General features: G+C 41.3%; 1 protein-coding gene across 4 annotated transcripts in view; it reads left to right on the forward strand.

Moving 5' to 3' along the window:
- The window catches only part of LOC106569190 (5'-AMP-activated protein kinase subunit gamma-2), a 50,169-nt gene that overhangs the window by 8,239 nt on the left and 21,081 nt on the right, over positions 1-20,849 (forward strand). For 3 of the 4 annotated variants that reach the window (XR_001320451.3, XM_014140284.3, XM_014140285.3), the window contains one exon: positions 2,902-3,169. Coding sequence is in view for 3 of the 4 variants with exons in the window: in XM_014140284.3 (XP_013995759.1) it covers positions 2,902-3,169 (268 nt within the window). In the remaining variant the exon portion in view is untranslated. Of the gene's footprint in view, positions 1-2,901; positions 3,170-7,892; positions 8,869-20,849 lie in introns of those variants that run through there. The other variant, XM_014140286.3, reaches the window with a different exon arrangement.

The raw sequence follows: 20,849 nt of genomic DNA on the forward strand, positions 1-20,849 counted from the left end.
TCCTTCTCAGTCTTTTACATTGTCTGAGTCGGTCTTTAAGTGCTTTCAGTAGTTATTTTCCCAACAACCTCAGTCTTTTCTCTGAATTATAGGATTTGATTCCTTCTTGATATATATTTTTTTTCAACTGTGTGTAGTGAATTAGTGCTTGCAAGAAAGACATCTCACTTGTGCATGTGACCATAACTTAACTTGAACCACCGGTCTCTCCTCATGTTTTGAACTAGCTGATAAAACTCTCCAATCTGACTAGCTTGCCTAAACACGCTGTTGCGCAATAAGAAAGTTTGTTGGCAAACAGAGAAGTAGGGTGTGGGCTGTCTCTCTCAGATTTGTCACAGGATTGGCCAAACAGAAATGTCTGTAGAGTAGGGCCAGTCTTAAGCTAATATCATGCTCAAACATTGTGGAAAGGAAACTAGAGGCTCAGGACAGATTTTGTGATATGTTGTACAGTACCAGTATATCTGGACCAATAGGGAATGTTTAGAGAAACTTCTCCCAAATTCACTGTAGGCGTGGTTGTAATTTTCTCTTGGCAGTCCTTTTGAGTTCATAGCCTGTTTTCTGTCACCTAAACACTTCTCTGCAATATTTTACTGTTTCATCTAAAAACACTGCTAGTGTTTTATCACAACATTTTCGCATTCACTTATTAATATACAGTAGCACAATCCCCAATAGGCTTTAGCTAATAAGTGTATGAAATGTCCCACTTTTACCCATATATTTTTTTGCAACACAGGCTGTTGCACTGCTTTTTCACTGACCGCCAGGTGCGGCTTAAAATTAGGCAGCCTTACTCTGTGAGTTTCCCCTTCAGACATGTTTGACGGAGCTCCTTCTCAGTCTCAATCTAGCACATTTACCCACAACACAAAGCAATGCTTTAACCTGTTTCCCAGATAGGCAGTCCACTGTAAGCTAGCTGGTGTCCTACAGTCAATTGGCTCATTCATCCCCCTCCTCTCCCCTGTAACTATTCCCCAAGTCGTTGCTGTAAATGAGAACGTGTTCTCAGTCAACTTACCTGGTTAAATAACGGTAAAATAAAAAAAATCTGTAATACTATTAAACACAGGGGTTAATGTTCTTGGTCACTGCAATGGAGTTCCGTCATATGGGATTTAAAAAATGTATATATTGAAAAGGACTGGAATAGGTTAAACTTGAAGTTTAATGGGGGCCCCCCCGAGTGGCGCTGTGGTCTAAGGCACTGCATTGCAATGCTTGTTGTGCCACTAGAGATTCTGGGTTTGAGTCCAGGCTCTGTCGCAGCCGGCCGCGACCGGCAGGCTCAGCGTCGTCCGGGTTAGGGGAGGGTTTGGCCGGCAGGGATGTCCTTGTCCCATTGCGTACTAGCAACTCCTGTGGTGGGCCGGGCGCAGTGCACATTGACAAGGTCTCCTGACACATTGGTGCAGCTGGCTTCCAGGTTAAGTGGGCATTGTGTCAAGGAGCAGTGCGGTTGGTTGTGTTGTGTTTTTCGGAGGACGTACGGCTCTCGACCTTCGCCTCTCCCAAGTTCGTACGGGAGTTGCAGCGATGAGACAAGACTGTCACTATCAATTGAATACCACGAAAAAGGGGTAAAAAAAATCATTTGCAGTTTAATACATAATAATCCCTAAAAGCATAATGGTCTTAACCTCTTCCATGAAAAAAAGTCAACTGGTCCCTGCAGACAATCAATCTTAGATCGACTTAAAGGAAAATACCACTCAAACTATATTTTGGTATTTGTTTCATTAGTCCTCTGATGCAACCCTAAAATGTTTTTCATGTCAGCAATCAGTTTTCAAGGTACAGAACTTTCAAAATACCAGGAAGTGCCACCGTATGTGTTTTTTATTTAGGGTTTAACCCCTGTAAACATCTCTGGACCTGGGTAGTCAGAGCATTGTGAGGAATCCTGTGTCACCCCCAGGTGCTCTGTCATTGGCCATCTGGCCTTATCGACCCCTAAAACCAGCCAATGGTGTTATTGGCTGGATAGAGCTCACAACATGATACTTCCTTGTGATGCTACCAGTGTTGGAGTAGTGAACTCTGTAGTTCAACTAGTAATTGAATTAAATTTGGTAGTAGCTTGGTGGTAGTTGAACTAAATTCATATCTAGGTAGTGTTTTCAGTAGTTGATTACTGTTTTTGCCATGTAGCAGTGTAGCTAACTACTGGAACTCCACACTATTTTTTTTGCAAAAAGAATATGGGTGAAGTAGGCAATTTCATTTTTTGGGACCAGACCTGCCTAGTTCCTACTTGAAACAGTTTTTGTGTTCAATAGGCTAAATTACACCTTCTGTTATCATATGACCCCAAAGTGAACAGTTCTTGCAATTTGTAGTCTGACATTTTCAGAATTACATATGATAATTTTTCACAAAGTAGTTTAGATGTAGTGATGAGCTACTTTTTCAAAGTAACTTTAAATAAACAGTGTTTTTTTTCTTAATGGTAACTTTAGTGTAGCTTAACTTCTTCCAGTGTGAAGTAATTGGTAGCTTGGTAAACTATTTTTTTCAGAGTAGCTTCCCAACACTGGGTGCTACTACTGTATGCATGCAGTTCCACGGGGTAAGGTCACATGGTTTCATATCTCAGACAGAGAAGTGACTTCACCCAAGCCGTGGGCATCTCCTACAGACTGTCAAGCCTTATATATTCCACTCAGGCGCTAATGCATTATAAATCAAACAGATTGAAATTGTGAGGTGAAACATTTTTATTTAATGCTAATGTGGTTTCTTTGACTACAGTCCACAAAGCCTCTGTCACAATATTCCCAGGTGTCAATATATCATTCTGCTTAACTGTATAGTGACACATCGTGCATAAACAAACAAGGTATTTGCATGAGTGTATGTCAATTAAATACCTTCCCCTCTCTTCTATCTCAGGGAGAGGTCTGCAGCCACTCTGTCAGCCCAACTAAAGGACTCTTTGTGAGGGGTGGTCCTGCCGGTGTCAGCCAACCCTCCAGTCCCATGGCTGCCCCTGCCCAGTCCCGGATCAGCCCTGGCTCAACCAGAACCATTTCCCCCTACCCCTCCACCCACCAGGTCCCCTCACCGCCCAAATCCCCCCGTTGCTTCAGTGGTATATTCCGCTCTTCGCCCAACTCATCATCCAACTCTAGCATCAAGCTCTTCTCTAGGACCAGGAAAGGTAATACAAATAAATGTATTTCAAAGAGCCGACTGGTTTCCTGTATTTGCTGAAAAACCTCAAGGCAGGAAGTTATCAGCATTATTGTGGTCTTAGACTTTGAGTTTGACAGAATTATCAATGACTGAATTATGTGCAGACACACTGTAATAATATGGAATAAATACCATAGCAAACACCGATAGCTCATCAAAAGAAAACGGTCACAAAATGGTAAGACCCTAGACAGTCCTAGCGCATTAGTGCTAAAAAGCCCTGCCAGAGCTGTAGGGGGCAGCAGTCCCCTTCTGGAAAGCAAACACAATGCAAACATCTATCTTTTTGCCATGTCCTGAGAGCCCAGTGACCCATCATGACCAAGACCATTCTGGGTCTTAAGTTTAGAGAGGGCCATACAGTATTATTAGAGGACTGCAGACAGATGTGCTTCCTTCCTTATTTAGACTCTTATCAGTTTCAACAACTTCCTGTTGGGGTTAAAAGAAAGAAAGTGACAACATAGAGGGCTTTGTTTAGCTTATGTTTTCTGGCCTTCATGGGTGGACTCTAAAGCCAGAATGCCATATTGTGTTGCTGGCCTCTGGGATTCATTGAACTAGTCCAAGCACATGTTTTCTAGCTAATATCCATAGAAGTATGAATTATTAGGACTTAAGGATTAAATTTACATTGTGAATGATACTATTGCATGTGACCACCAAAGTTAAGAGTCAACACGCAACCCTGTTAGTAATGTTGCTTAGTATTTACTCTTTAAAACATTACAAAGGCCTTGGACTACAGACACAGTACTAAAGGAAACTGTAGATTTAAAAATAAATGAACAGTTATGACTGTTTAAACCAGTGTCATGATTATGACTGTGTTATGTAGCCTTTGACTTTAGGTTTCACGTTAACTGTTACCAAATTAATGATTGGTTGGAAGTGATTTGTTAGTTAACCGAAGGACTTAAGCTCTTCAGTCTCAGTACTTGTATAGTTAATGGTCTAATTAAAATCAATCTGTTGTGCATAGAAATACTTTGGTTAAAACACCTAAAAGGGGAGTCATTTTCCCTGGCTGGTGTTCACCCATTCTTCCCAGTTCCTATGAAGAGTTGTTTGGCAGCTTATAACGGAACGCTCCGTCTGGGGCCAGGCCTTAGCTTGGGGCAAGCTCTGTTTTTTTCCTGAAGATTAATATGGGTCACCAACAGTACTGAAACTCATACACTGACTGGGGCCACAACTGTTGAAGGTTCATGGTGTATTTAAACCATTGTTGTCATCGAGCATCAGTTGCCACAAGGGTGTGCTATGCCCTGTTAATTGAATGTTCTCTTCCATCCATCACAGTTATGAGAAATTGTTTGGGGCTTGGATGTCAAGAATTCAATATTTTCAACAGGGGTTTATATGCATGGCATCTATTGACTTTTTGTTTTTATACTATAATATAATAAGCTATTTGTACTTCAAGGTAATTTCAACATTCATGGCTTCATCTGGAAATGTCCAGACAGACTCGAACAAAGCTCTTCAGACATGCAGGCGCACCCCCCAACCTGCATTCTGTGTGTGTGGTCAGTAAATTAAGGAAGTGGGTAGTTTTTTTTACAAATTGAGGTCAGGGCTTTGTGTTGGCCAATCCAATACCTTGACTTTGTTGTCCTTAAGCCAAGAGAAGTCTAGAGAAAGAAAAGGAAATGCTCAGATTTTTTTATCCCTAGTTTATGTAACCCCAGCGTAAAAACAATTGAGGTGTCATAGGAGCAGGTCAAAGTTAACACTGACTGCATCTCCACATTCATGCTCTGCTGAACTGTTTGACTTGTTTGGGCTGCTCAGTTGCATAACCATTTTAATGGATCTGGGGTAGTGTAGAAGCCAGTCAGTCATACCTAACTGGGTCATCACAGGGTGTGTGGTGGTGGGAGGGTGTGTGGAACCCATCTGATCAGATGACTCCACAGCCGCCAGGCCAGACCAGGGAAAGACCTTGGGGGCGTCCCTTCAGTCAGCTGAGGATGGTTGAGGTGATCTGGGGCTGGGATCAGCACTTTTTAAAGGTCAGTCTTCCTGAGTTAGCTACAGTACTGGGACAGTGAACTGACCTAGCTGTCGCTCTGCGAGGCAGAATGTTCCACTAGAAGTACATACAGTGCCTTCAGAAAGTATTCACACCCCTTTACTTTTTCCACATGTTGATGTAATACAGCCTGAAATTAAAATGGATTACGTTTGGGGGTTTTTGTCACTGGCCTACACACAACACCCCATAATGTCAAAGTGGAATTGTTTTTCATTTTTTTTAACAAATTTAATAAAAAATGAAAAGCTGTAATGTTTAGAGTCAATATGTATTCAACCCTTTTGCTATGGCAAACCTAAAGTTCAGGAATAAAAATTGAACAGGTTGCATGGACTCACTCTGTGTGCAATAAAAGTGTTTAACATAATTTTTTTTGATTGACTACCTCATCTCTGTACCCCACACATACACTCTGTACCCCATTATCTGTAAGGTCTTTCTGTCGAGCAGTGAATTTCAAACACAGATTCAACCATAAAGACCAGAGGGCACCTATTGGTAGATGGGTATAAAAAAAAATATATATAAAAAAAAGCCGACATTGAATATTCCTTTGAGCTTGGTGAAGTTGTTAATTCCACTTTGGATGGTGTATCAGTACACCCAGTCACTACAGCGATACAGGCGTCCTTCCTAATTCACTTGGAAACTGCTCCGGGATTTCACCATGATGCCAATGGTGACTTTAAAACAGAGTTGAATGGCTTTGATAGGAGAACTAAGGATGGATCAACATTTTAGTTACTCCACAATACTAACCTAATTGACCGAGTGAAAAGGAAGCCTGTATAGAATAAAAATATTCCAAAACATTTTGTTTGCAACAAGACTCTAAAGTAATACTGCAAAGAATGTGGCAAATCAAATGACACTTTGTATTCAGGACAAAGTGTATGTTTAGGGCAAATACAACACATCACTGAGTACCACTCTATATTTTCAAGCATAGTGGTGGCTGCATCATGTATGGGTATGCTTGTAATCGTGAAGGACTGGGGAGTTTTTCAGATAAAAATAAATAAATAATAATAAATGGAATGGAGCTAAGCACAGGCCAAATCCTGGTGGAAAACCTGCTTCAGTCTGCTTTCCACCAGTTATGGGGAGATTAATTCACCTTTCAGCAAGACAATAACCTAAAACACAAGGCCGAATCTACGCTGTAGTTGCTTACCAAGAAGACAGTGAATGATCCTGAGTGGCCGAGTTAGTTTTCACTTAAATCTATGGCAAGATCTGAAAAAGGGTTCTCTGGCAATGATCAACAACTAATTTGACAGCGCTTGAATTTTGAAAAGAATATTGTGCAAATGTTTCACAATCCAGGTGTGGAAAGCTCTTGGACTTATCCAGAAAGACTCACAGCTGTAATCACTTCCATAGGTGCTTCTACAAAGTAATGTGAATACTTAAGTAAATGAGATATTTCTGTATTTAATTTTCAATAAATTACCAAAAATGTCTAATGTTTTCACTTTGTCGTTATGGGGTATTGTGTGTAGATGGGTAAGAAACGTCTATTTAAATTCAGTCTGTAACACAACAAAATGTGAAATAAGTCAAGGGGTATGAATACTTGCTGAAGGCACTCTTATGACACCTTTTGGTTTTTATATAGATCAGGGATGAGCAACTTTGATGGGGGTGGGGGCCACAAAAACGATTTATCATGAGGGGCTGCAGTGTCCCCCTCCCACATTTTAGCAGCCCCCCTTGTGACAGCGAAGGTAAAAAAAAAAAAAACAACAACGCTGTTTTCAAGTTCAGTCAATTATGCACATTTTGCAATGGGGCGTAGAGAAAATGTTGCAGTTTTAAAGCAAGTTTGCTGCAATTCTACACGTTTTGCCCAAGGGTGGAGGCAAGTGTTTGCTGTGTTCTTATATGATAGCTGATGATCAATGGGCCCACCCCGGTTGGTAATTCAACATTGCTTACCACAAGTTTACATAGCTATACTAACTTGGTATAAAAATATTTTAAAGTACTACTTAAGTTGTTTTTTGGGGGGGTATCTGTACTTTACTATTTTTTTTTGACTACTTTTACTTCACTACATTCCTTAAGAAAATATTGTACTTTACTCCATACATTTCCCTTGACACCCAAAAGTACTCGTTACAATTTGAATGCTTAGCAGGACAGGAAAATAGTACAATTCATGCACTTATCAACCAAACATCCCTGGTCATCCCTACTGCCTCTGATCTGGTGGACTCACTAAACACACACATGCTTTGGCTTTCTGTAAAAAAAGAAAATGGTACCATCTGGTATCTTTACTTTTACTCAAGTATGGCAGTTGCGTACTTTTCCCACCACTGCTTACCAATCTAAAACAATTTAGCTGACATGGACAAATTGAGTGACTGCTGATGCACAACAACATTTCGAAATAACACCTTGTGTATTCTATTATTGTAACTTATTTTTTTGTGAAATTGATCCACGTGCCTACATAAGGGGGGGCTTGCGGGCCGCCAGTAGCCCGTCCCTGATTTAGATATAGTGTTATGAGTATGTACACGTGAAGACCGAGACAGATGTGAGTGATGATTTGAACGTGTTCTTTGGGGTTAAGGGGGACGCAGACACTTAGCCAATCACTTTATGTGTCCCTCCCGGGCTGGCCTCCTTTTACAGGCTGCTGAAACACGTACTATTTTAGACGCCACCCACAGCTGCACCTGCCGCCACTACTAGAGCTCTGCAGAGAGAGGAGCAAAATAGAGCCGAGCGCGAGAGACAGTCTAACCAGAACAGAACAGAAGGAGAGGAGGAGCAGAGTGAAATTCAGCAGAACGAGAGAGTGAGTGAGCGAGAGGAAGAGAGCCTGTGTGTGCTGTGCTAAACTGTGCTACGCTGTGCATCATCACTTGGGAGTGTTGGACCTAGTCTCACATAGGACGTGTGGAAATTCTATCTTTCTTTCCCTGCTTGTGAGCTGCCACAGACACCAATACCCTGAGAGCTTTCTGGACTCACTGAGACATTTTAATGAATGAGCTTACAGAAATAAGAAAATATCAGAAGAGATCCTTAACTTTCCAAGAAATGCAAGCATGAAGACCAACCATGTCTAAATGACAGATGGCACATCAATGGGAAGGAGAAGAGGCATCTCTTAACAGATCTACTCAGGAGAACAAAGACGACCTTCATCTAAGATAGCCCATTGACTGAAGAGGACCCTCCAATCCAAAGCACATCCTGCTAGGAAAGGTTCAGCTCTTTCCAGAAGACCAACACAAGGCCATCTAGAGCTAGAAGAGTAGCCTTTCTCATGAGACTTTCAATAAGCTTGTGACTGGTTGGGAAAGACCCTTCCCTGGACATATCTTTAATTTCATTTTGGCACAGATCTTGTAATCTTTAACACATTTAGTTTTATTCTATTTATAAACATGGATCAGACGGAGTAGCTATTTCGTCACACATTTGGGTAGTGGTGCCCTACAGTTGTGACTCGTCCCGGATGGTCATGGTCCATATTGGGTGTTGAAACCATCGCTTTAACCCGCTGGTGTCCATGAAGAGGTTCGGCAGCCTGAGGAGGAGTAAGAAGCGGAAGGAGCAGGACCTGCTAGCGGCAGGAAGACACCAGTCAGAGCCATCATGTCTGCCTGGTAATGTCTGTGCTCACATGATCACACTACTTCAAGTGTCTATAAAAGTGTGTAACTGCGGAGTATATGATGGGCCACAAGCCCTAAGACAGTGCATGTTGAACGGAGAGGAGAAAGAAACACAAGGAAATCAAGCTGCAGTGGCAGCTGTACAGAACTCATCCAAAGGGCTTTGACTTCTCAAACAAGGCAGAACGCCAGTAGTGGTGTGTGGGTAAAATCACTAGGGAAGCCTAGCCATGGGGGAAAAAGTAATATTACAACATGTGTTGTGATAATTGCGTTGTTTGCTCTGTAACCGGTTAGTTCATATATATATATCACACACACTACTGTTCAAAAGTTTGGGTCAATTAGAAATGTCCTTGATTTTGAAAGAAAAGCCCAAAAAATTGGTCCATTAAAATAACATCAAATTGATCAGAAATACAGTGTAGACATTGTTAATGTTGTAAATTACTATTGGGGGGGGGGGGGGTTAATGGAATATCTACATAGGCATACAGAGGCCCAGTATCTGCAACCATCACTCCTGTGTTCCAATGGAACGTTGTCAGCTAATCCAAGTTTACCATTTTTAAAAGGCTAATTGATCATTAGAAAACCCTTTTGCAATTATGTTAGCGGAGCTGAAAACTGTTCTGATTAAAGAAGCAATAAAACTGGCCTTCTTTAGACTAGTTGAGTATCTGGAGCATCAGCATTTGTGGGTTCGATTACAGGCTAAAAATGGCCAGAAACAAAGAACTATCTTCTGAAACTCGTCAGTCTATTCTTGTTCTGAGAAATGAAGGCTTTTCCATGTGAGAAATTGCCAAGAAACTGAAGATCTGGTACAACGCTGTGTACTATTCCCTTCACATAACAGCGCAAACTGGCTCTAACCAGAGTGGAAAGAGGAGTGTGAGGCTGCTTCAATAAATGGTACCCGCAAAACGCCAGTCTCAACATCAACAGTGAATAGGCGACTCCAGGATGCTGGCCTTCTAAGCAGAATTGCAAAGAAAAAGCCATATCTCAGACTGCCCAATAAAAAGAAAAGATTAAGATGGGCAAAAGAACACAGACACTGGACAGAGGAACTCTGCCTAGAAGGTCAGCATCCCGGAGTTGCCTCTTCACTGTTGACGTTGAGACTGGTGTTTTATGGGTACTATTTAATGAGCTGCCAGTTGAGGACTTGTGAGGCGTATGTTTCTCAAACTAGACACTAATGTACTTGTCCTCTTGCTCAGTTGTGCACCGGGGCCTCCCACTCCTCTTTCTATTCTGGTTAGAGATTGTTTGCGCTGTTCTGTGAAGGGAGTACTACATAGCGTTGTATGAGATCTTCAGTTTCTTGGCAATTTCTCGCATGGAATAGCCTTAATTTCTCAGAACAAGAATAGACTGATGAGTTTCAGAAGGAAGTTCTTTGTTTCTGGCCATTTTTAGCCTGTAATCAAACCAACAAATTCTGATGCTCCAGATACTCAACTAGTCTAAAGAAGGCCAGTTGTATTGCTTCTTTAATGAGAACAACAGTTTTCAGCTCTGCTAACATAATTGCAAAAGGGTTTTCTAATGATCAATTAGCCTTTTAAAATGATAAACTTGGATTAGCTAACAAAACGTGCCATTGGAACACAGGAGTGATGGTTGCTGATAAGGGGCCTTTGTACGCCTATGTAGATATTCCATAAAAAAATCTGCCGTTTCCAGATACAATAGTCATTTACAACATTAACAATGTCTACACTGAATTTCTGATCACTTTGATGTTATTTTAATGGACAAAAAATGTGCTTAACTTTCAAAAACAAGGACATTTCTAAGTGACCCCAAACTTTTGAACGTGTGTGTGTGTGTGTACAGGCCTAAGGTCGAGACAATAAGAAGACAGTGGCAGAATAAATTTAACCACATCTTTGTTTCATCACAAAACCGGAGAGCAACATCTGTCTGGTGAAGTCCACAAAACATATTCATGGTCAAGCAAGTGAATGTTTCCACTAAACAACTACGGATTTAGAACCACAGAGTTACCGCAAGTCACAAAGAAAACAGGTGCTGCTTCCGCTATACAAGCATAACTTCAACATTTCAACATCATCTAATCGCCTATGCTTAGTCTAATACAGTGACAACTAAAAGATACCAAAAACGATTTAGTCCAAACAACGTAAGCTAAATATGATGCAGCAGTCCATGGCGCGAATGTGCACGTGTACGGATGCAAGTAGAAAAAAACGTGTTGACTCACCCTACTTGTGGAGAGATGGCAATTCCGTTCTCCTCTTTCTTGTTGCCTAAACACCCTTTTAGTTTTTGTTGCCCTAGGCTACCTGGCTAAAACACTTGCTCGTTAGGCTAACTTCCTTTCATGGGCAATGATGCGCCAGGCCAGCTAATTAACATTAGCATACTACATCTAGCTTCCATCCTCTCAGGCCAGGGGCATAATGTATGCATTTATGGTTAGATCAGAATCACTGTTACAATCATTGGCCAATACAGAGAATAAAGTAAACCCACATGTCCAAATCCCTATCTCCATCCATGGCTAATTTAGGAAATTAACGATTTTGGTTAGCTACCTAGCTAGCTAGCAGCTGAACCATTCACAACTGAACTCACTCAGTTTAGCTCAACAGTGATTGGCTATTATTTTATACTTTTTTTTATCAAGAGAGGCCAAATGCTTGCTGGCTTCCCTTGCATTGAATGCTATGGGCAGCAACAATGTCATTCTCTTTTTGACCCGACAGCATCAGATAGATGGGCTACACTTACTGAGACAGAGGGCGCTGTTTCGTTCGCTTGGATACTTTCTCTGGTGAGATTCATTCAGCCTCTTGAAAATTGAAGGACTTTTATGAAACATAGAGACGAAAGACACATTATTTGTATGCTTCTTCTTGGTAAACATTTTTGGGAAGCCTGGCTTCCCTTGAAAACCATGCATATATCCTACTGCAGAAACCTAACACAATATCATGCCCCGTCACCTTATTAATTCGGCCACTTAGATAATGAGCAAGTTTAAGTTAGGGGTTTCATTAAAGCAGAAATCTTTGTTTTTCACGCAGGAAAAAATATTAAATGCATAAATATCTTGCTGCATTTTGTAACTGCAGATCTAAAATGCTTATTGTAATTTGTGCTCCGCATCAGACACATTTTGTGCTTCGGTTGTACTTTTCCACTCGGCTGACAATTCACGAACGGGCATTCTATCAGCAGACGGCGCTCTGACTGATATATATATATATATATATATGTAGCTACTTTTCGCTGGTACTTTTCTCAGTGTAGCCAGCCTACTTTTCTCCGGTAAAATGCCAGATGAACTTTTAAGCAAAACATTAGGAAATGTAGCTGGCTATGTTATTTCTATGATAAACATTAGAAATATTATGGTCATGCATTTTTTTTTTTGCAAAAAGACCTTGCTTTTTCTTTGCAAGGTCATTTACTTGTGTGGCTGCCAGCCAAATAGTGTTGCACTTCTGTTGTCATCTGATGACAATGAAGCTATTTTCTGCAGAATGTGTGAAGGAAAACTATAGTTGCACGTCCTTGATCACTCTATTGAAGCAAAAATACACTTGACATTCAATAAACGTGACCCCTGTCAATACACAGCTGGACTCACCTGCTCCAGCTTTCTCCTGTTGTGCTATTTACAAACAAACACATGACTGTTTCAACCGTTCTGGGGAACTATGGTAAGCTTCATAATGTCAAATAATGTGACTGGTTAAATGAAGAGCAGAATCTGCTTTATCTCCCAAATATTAAAATGTATTGAAAAAGGTGGATTATTAATCATGGAATATCAGTCAGACTCAGTCAGAATAAATGTTTCTTATCTGAGCAGTTAAATTTATCCTCTACTGATTAAATAGTAGTACAGTATCTACAGCATCCATTTTGTAACAAGTGCAGTAAGGTAGACATCACTCTGACCCCCTGTTTATCCGGACAGTAAAAACAGAGCATTCATTTTGTAATTAACACAGTGCCTACATATAGGGGCTGCTGACAGCTCAGAGGTATTTATGACTGGTGTCCCTCAGGTTTTAGACAGGGGGCTCTTGTTTCAGTCGCATACTACACATCCTTATAAAACACCTAAAGTAGAGAGGATTAGTGTGTTGAGTGAAGCAGTAGCCAGGCATATGGGCGTGTAACTAAAACTGCAGCTAGAAATTGCTGTTATCTTGGAGCGTTATACATTTGTGAATATGTACATTTGTAGATTGTATGAATCCAATGTAACAACAACAATACAGTGAGGATATGAGAAATAGCCTAGCGGTTAGAGCGTTGGGCCAGTAACCGAAAGGGCGCTAGTTTGACTCCCAGAGCTGACAAGGTGGAAAATCTGATGTGCCCTTGAGCAAGGCAATTAACTGTAATTGTGGAGACCCTGGCCGTGACCCTACTCTGAGTGGGATATGGAAAAAACATATTTCCAATTCACACATCTGTACATGTGTGAAATAGGACAAATGTAGGCACCCACATTATTATTATTATTATTATTATTAAATATGGCAATATTGGATATATTTCTGGATATATTATTTCTTCTTAAAATGTGAGTACAAAATAGAATGAAATATACTTCCAGTATTGTATAAAAAACACAACAGTAAACAAACGTGTTTTGACTTTTTAGATGAACTCCTAAATCAAGATTGATCTCATTTGTTTTCTGGACTAAATAGAATGGTAATTGATAGTCCTTCTACTTGAACATGGTGATAATCCAACACCGTTATTCTTTGCCCACATTGGCTAGTCTCGGTGGAATCGTCGCTGCTCTATTTTGGAACGTTAAACTATATGAAAATAGACAGTGGCCCGGCTGGCGGCGGTGTCGCCTCTCCTTCCAGAGTCTCAGGGAGAGGGCCGCCTGGTATCAAGTGTCAGTCGGTGATGCATCAGGAGACATGATGCTTAAGTCAATATATTGCATTCAATGCAAAAACATATGTGGCAGACAGACGTATACAGATGTATAGCCAGCAGCATACCACCCTGCATCCCACTGTTGGCTTGCTTCTGAAGCTAAGCAGGGTTGGTCCTGGATGGGAGACCAGATGCTACTGGAAGTGGTGTGGGAGGGCCAGTAGGAGGCACCCTTTCCTCTGGTCTAAAAAAATATCCCAATGATTGGGGACATTGCCCAGTGTAGGGTGCTGTCTTTTGGATGGGACGTTAAACGGGTGTCCTGACTCTGAGGTCACTAAAGATCCCATGGCACTTATTGTAAGAGTAGGGGTGTTAACCCTGGTGTCCTGGCTAAATTCCCAATCTGGCCCTCATACCATCATTGTCACTTAATCATCCCCAGTTTACAAATGGCTTGTTCATCCCCTGTAACTATTACCCAGGTTGTTGCTGTAAATGAGAACATGTTCTCAGTCAACTTACCTGGTAAAATAAGGGTTAAATAAAAAAAGAATAATAAAATAAATCATTTCTAAGTTTCTAGAACTGCAATATATAGTTTCTTAGTTTCTAGAACTGCAAGACCATTGTGTCCAATGGAGGTCAAATGTGCTTTTGGACCAATTGACTTCAAATTTCATATGCCAGGTCATGATGGTCCCTTGGTCACACATGTATAATTTGGGAAGATTCAACCTTTTTAATCCATCGAAACTGCCCCTACAACCCCCAATTATGTCAATTCTTATTATCACAGGAAATTCAATGACACTCTTTAAGGGACACTCTTTAACAATGCCGTGAGTTTCAAGTCTTTACGTTAAGAATTTACCATTCCACAGAGGATGGAACATGGAAGACAGTGTTTCCGTGTAACTGCAGCGAGATAATGAAAGACCATGTTGAGGATGAATTAAGCCACTTCCTATTAACACAGGGCATCCCTATAAGGTCACAACGGGGTATGTTAGCTAGCTATATCACAGTCCACTGGGGCATCATGGTTATGTAAGCAGTGTAGGTGATGCTTTTCTATAGAAGAAAGACCTTGTTCTCTGTGGGACCAAGTTTTCACTGTGAAGAGTTAATTTGACATGGTCAGGTGTAGGCTTGCGTTCATCGGGAGCGTCTGCTGAATGATCCCATACTTGAATTGTATTTCTAGCCTCAACCGTTCTGCCAATGTCACTCAAAAGCACCTTAAATCAGCTTCAAGTGAGGCATACCTTTCTGCCATGTAGTGTTAATAATTGTTAATTGGGTTAGGGTTATGTCTAAGGTTGAGGCCCTAAACCTAGCTTCATGTTCACTCCCGACTGAAACCTAAACCTAGCTTCATGTTCACTCCCGACTGAAACCTAAACCTAGCTTCATGTTCACTCCCGACTGAAACCTAAACCTAGATTCAAGTCCTCATCCCGGCTCAACCGGTTCTTAACTGACTTGCATAGTTAAATAAAGGCAAAAAAAATATATATATATATATATATATATATCCCTAACCCTGGCCTTTTCTCAATTAGATTTGCCCACCTCCTGCTTCCTTTCTAATCCGTCCTCTCTAGCCTCCTTTTGGAAAAGTTCCAAGTTAATCGAGGAGAGTGAACATGGATGGAAATGCACTTCTTCACTCGCATGTCATCAGGCAAATGTCCTTTTACAGGGGTGGATCCCAAAATAAATGTGTAAAGTGATCAAAACAAATGAAGTTAGTTGTGAAAGACATTTTAGAGAGAAACCAATAAGTAGCATATTGATTTTAAACGTGTGCATGTTTTTCTACTCTGACAAAACAAAAGCTGACTCAAAGGGTGTGTAGCAGATTTCAAAGCACTGATACACATGAGCATCCTCGATGAAAGGTGGCTATCAAGGGGGGGAGGGACACGCTTCTGTTTGCCTACTAATGAATTGACACATTCCTCGACCACTTATCGGTTACCTGGTCATGGAGGAGAGAGAGGACAGAGGACGCTCTTTTGCCCTAACGAGAATCTCCCCCTAGCTTAATGTCCACATCCCGGCTCAACCCTAGCCCTAACCCTAGCTCTCACTACTGGTGTCCCCAAGGGCTCGATTCTAGGTCCTCTTCTCTCTATACATGAATTCACTCGACTCTGTCATATCCTCACATGGTCTCTCCTATCATTGCTATGCGGATGACACTCAACTATTTCTCTTCTTCCACCCTTCTGACACCCAGGTGGTGACACGCATCTCTTCGTGCCTGGCAGATATCTCAACTTAGATGTCGGCCTAACACCTCAAGCTCAACCTCGATAAGACGGAATTGCTCTTCCTCCTGTAGAAATCCTGGCCGCTCAAAGACCTCTCCATCACGGTTGATACCTCCAGTGTCGCCCTCCCAGAGTGCAAAGAACCTAGGCGTGACCCTGGACACCCTGTTGTTTTCTGCAAACATCAAAGCAGTGACTCACTCCTGCAGGTTCATGCTCTACAACATCCATAGAGTACAACCCTACCTCACACAGGAAGCGGCGACGGTTCTAATCCAGGCACTTGTCCTCTCCTGTCTGGACTACTGCAACTCGCTGTTGGCTGGGCTCCCCGCATGTGCCATCAAACCCCTCAACTTATCCAGAACGCTGCAGCACACCTGGTTTTCCACCTTCCCAAGTTCTCTCATGTCACCCCACTCCTTCGTACACTCCACTGGCTTCCAATTGAAGCTCGCATCCACTACAAGACCATGGTACTTGCCTACGGAACAGCAAGAGGAACTGCCGCACCCTACCTTCAAGCTATGCTCAAACCCTACACCCCAACCCGAGCACTCCATTCTGCCACCTCAGGTCTCTTGGCCCTCCCATCCCTTTGGGAGGGCAGCTCCCACTCAGCCCAGTCCAAGCTCTTCTCTGTCCTGGCACCCCAATAGTGGAACCAGCTTCCAATTGAAGCTAGGACATCTTCCGAAAACATCTGAAACCCTACCTCTACAAACAGTATCTTAAATAATCCTCCTCCTCAACTTGGTTGAATCCTAGCCTTACCTTTAACTTCTTGTTCACATCCCACCTCAACCCTAACCCTATGGCTTGAGTTAGGGCTGAGCTGGTATGTGAACATGAACTTAACCCTGTCTGTCTCTGTCTGTTTGAGGTGGAGGTTGAAGAGAGGAGGGGGAGAGAGATTAGGGGAGAGAGGGTGGGAGGAAAAGGAGGTAGCAAGAATGGAGGGGGAGGGAGGAGAGGGAGAGGGAAGGAGTGAGAAATAAGGGAAGGAGGGTGGATGAAGAGTAAGTAGAAAGAGCGATAGGGTGGGAGAGAGGGGATTAGAGAATAGAGAGAACAGCTATAAAAAACGACAGACTATCTGTCTTAGTTTATGCCCGTCTTTCACCAATTTACCCATTGCAGCTTTATCACCAAAAGTTTTGCCTTGAATGCAATGTATTGACTTATGCATCAATACCCTTGATGCATATCTATGCCTCAGTATTCTTGATGAATTTCAATTTTGATATGCATCTTTTTGCATTGAATGCAATGTATTAACTTATGCATCATGTCTCATGATGCATATCTTTTTGCAAAAGCATCACAGACTGATGCTTATCAATGACATCTTGTTGCAACGGGTCATCACACTGGATGCTTGGGATGTTATGGATGGTGGCCTTTGGGATGTCTCACTGGATGCTTGGGGTGTTACGGACAGTGACTTTGAGTGACACTTTGCCATGAACTGCCCCTGATTTTAGCCCCAGTCTGACATGGGAACATTGGAGGAAGGGGTTATGTCCCTAGCTGTCATGATGATGTAAACCCATATGTAACAATAATTATTCATCATTTGATGGGTGCTTATATTTGTCCTATTTAGATGCATGTGTGAATTTGAAATGTGTTTATTTCTATTTATTTATTAATAATGTTTTTTGCATATCCCCACTCCCGAGACACCCTTGGAAATTGGGGCCACGACCATTCTCAGTGGCGATTCTAGAGCCATTAGGGTTCAGTGCATTGCTCATGGGCACAGCGACAGATGTTCCACTTTGTTGGCTCTGGGATTCGAACTAGCAACCTTTTCAGTTACTGGCCCAACGCTCTAACAGCTAGTCTAACTGGCGCCCATGTGTGAAGCCATATGGTGCTATGTTTAGTTGGTCTGGTCCCATACTGTATGTCCTGTTGCCAAGTCTTCTATGGTTACAGCATGACCATAATAGAGTATGGCATGTCAACGATAGAAAAGTTGTCTATAGCACATGGGACGAGGCTAGAAGAGTTGGCTTCTGGCATGTGTGACCCCTTTATAACGTTTGGTTATAGATCTTTTGAGTCAAGACAATGTGGTATAGTTATTTAGCTTGTTTTAAACATTACAATTCATATATAACAATTTACCCCCACACACCCCTCTTGTTGGTGGAGAGAATTTTGCAGGGTTAAAGCTTATTTCTGGAAATTCTACACATTTTGTCATGGGGTGCAAAGAACATTTTTGCGGTTTTTAACCAATTCTATACATTTTACCATGTATAATGTGTATTCATGTGATATTTGAGTGACAAAAAAATTCCAACAATATCTATGGGCTAAAAAACCTAAATAAAAAAAAGTTATCTGCCATGGGCTAGTTGGTCTGGACATTTCTGACCAGTTATAAATATCTCTCTAAGGTCTGTAATGACTGACATGACAAGAGGAACTGATGATGCACTACCCTATTTTAAAAGTGCACTAGCCTAATGTTGAGGCCAAACGGCATTGAGACACATGCCTTTCTCTTAACACCTAATGGAAAGAACACTGGCCAATATGACTCTGTCATCATCGTAGTTTACCATTGCCCTTTACACACAAAGCTTCTGTGTTTTCCAAATGTAGCGTGAGTAATTTGATATGTTGATTTTTAGATGTCAGTTTACCATCTGAGAGGCCCGTCTGTAACGTCCAAGGGCCTGTGCTGGTCAATGGACTAGAGATTGACGAAACACTGGTATAGATTACTCTAATATCTCCAATATCCCTAGTGGTGTATTCCCCCTCCCCTACCTGTGTGTTTGGGTGAGGAGGAGCTCCCTCCCTGTTGTCCCCTGTGTTATATTCTCCTGTGGAATGTGCCACAACAGCATGGCTAAAATAAGACACCAACACGACTGAAGAGGGGGCTGGTATTAGCCAGCTAAATGTCAGATAGTGGAGATAGTTGGACTGTGAAGACATGTTTTTGTTTGACATGACGAATGCCCTTGTAGATTTATCCTCTTCAATCAAGTTGACCTTTCTTTAGTTTAGATGGTATATCGGTTTACTATTTACTTTTGATGGGTTGAATGTTACTGGCATTTAGTATTCAGTCCCTTTTTTATTTTACTGTTGTATTAGCATCTATGTAGAGGGCGCTGTATGATTCGCTCTTAAGTCTCTAAGCAGCCATTTTAATTCTAACTGTTTATTTATGTTTCTACTATGTTATGGAACCGTGGAAGTGGTTGGTTTGTCAGATCAAAGATTTACTCGAACATTTTAGATTTGATTTGTTTATTTCCAAAATGCTTTATCCACCGATGTTTCACATTTTGTGTTCTTTTCATCAGAAATAAATGCTTTATGTATGTGTAAAATATCACTGTCAGATTTTTTATTAATGTATTTCAGATATGTATTGCATTTGGTTTTGTTGCAAAACACTATCCATTGTTTAGCTGGAATGGAATGTTTGTGTCCTGTATAATATTTAACATAGAATTCTAACACATCACAAATGTAGCCTCATGCTATAGTGTTTAGTTAAAGTTTGGTCTCTTCCCAAATTGCACTCTATTCCCTATATAGTTCACTACTTTTTACCAGAGCCAAGATCTCATATGATTGTACTGATTAATATATATATATATATGAGAGAGAGATTTTTTTTAAATTATTTGTCACATTTGATTGTGTTGAAGCTTGCAAGGTGTTTTGTAACTAAATGTGATTGTTTGTCTCTGAATGAAACCATCTAGTGAAACCATCTAGTGGTTAAACCAATGACTGTATATATGAATGGACAAAGCCATTGATCACATGACACCATTCATTCCTATGTGAAGACTCAACAGCGCATTGAAGCCAAATGTAGTTGTTCAACTTGGGGCCTCATGGAGACAGAACATACGCAGTTTGAGCTACTCTTTGGAGTGACGTTGCAAGCTCTCACTCAGTGCTGCAAGCTCTCAGTGCTGCAAGCTCTCAGTGCTGCAAGCTCTCAGTGCTGCAAGCTCTCAGTGCCTGAAGCTCTCAGTGCTGCAAGCTCTCATTGAATAACTTGAATTGAAGGCCGACCGGGGTACTGCAGGCAACCATTAGCAACTAAATTATCTACTTCTGTGTGCGATTAAAAAAAAAAAAAAAAAAATATCTTCAAGGACATACATATGGTATATTACTAGCAGTTATTGGTACCGTGATTGTTTTAAAAACTTTATTTATTTATACTAAGATTGACCATGAAGATCGGCATTTTTCCATTCATTATAACGGGGATCCTGTTTTCTGCTAACAATGCCTGCAGTACCGGCAGTTGGCCTTGAACTTCTGTGGCTTCAATGAGATGGGGGCAGTTGTTCTCCCCTGGGTTAAACACGTCTGTCATTTAATAACCCATTCCATGATTAGATGTGGAAAAAACACACCAATCTCTTTCATAAGTTCTTTTAACCAAAAAAGCTAATTACCAACATTTCTGAAAAGGGATATATAGCGTTTTGGAATTCAATCAATTAAACTCTCTTCATTTGGGTTCAAGTAATCCATAACCACCTCAGCTGTTATGATAGTGTGCCTTTTTATAAGGCATTCATGGCTTGTGCCTATAGGTGATTGTTAGATTTGTGAGTGATGCCTTGAAATTCAAAGTGAAGCGTTGCTGATAAGCTACTGGAGATGAGCAGAGCCCATGAGAGTCCCATGGTGGAGTGGATGAAATGTGAACCAGGCTGTACACATCACCCACGTCACTGGAAGTATGGCCTTAGAAATATGTCAGCACAGCAGGGTGGGGCTGGAGCCGTGTGGGTGTTGTATGTCAACCCG

This window comes from Salmo salar, chromosome 14 (genome assembly GCF_965601325.2).
Source record: "Salmo salar chromosome 14, fSalSal1, whole genome shotgun sequence".
NCBI lineage: Eukaryota > Metazoa > Chordata > Actinopteri > Salmoniformes > Salmonidae > Salmo > Salmo salar.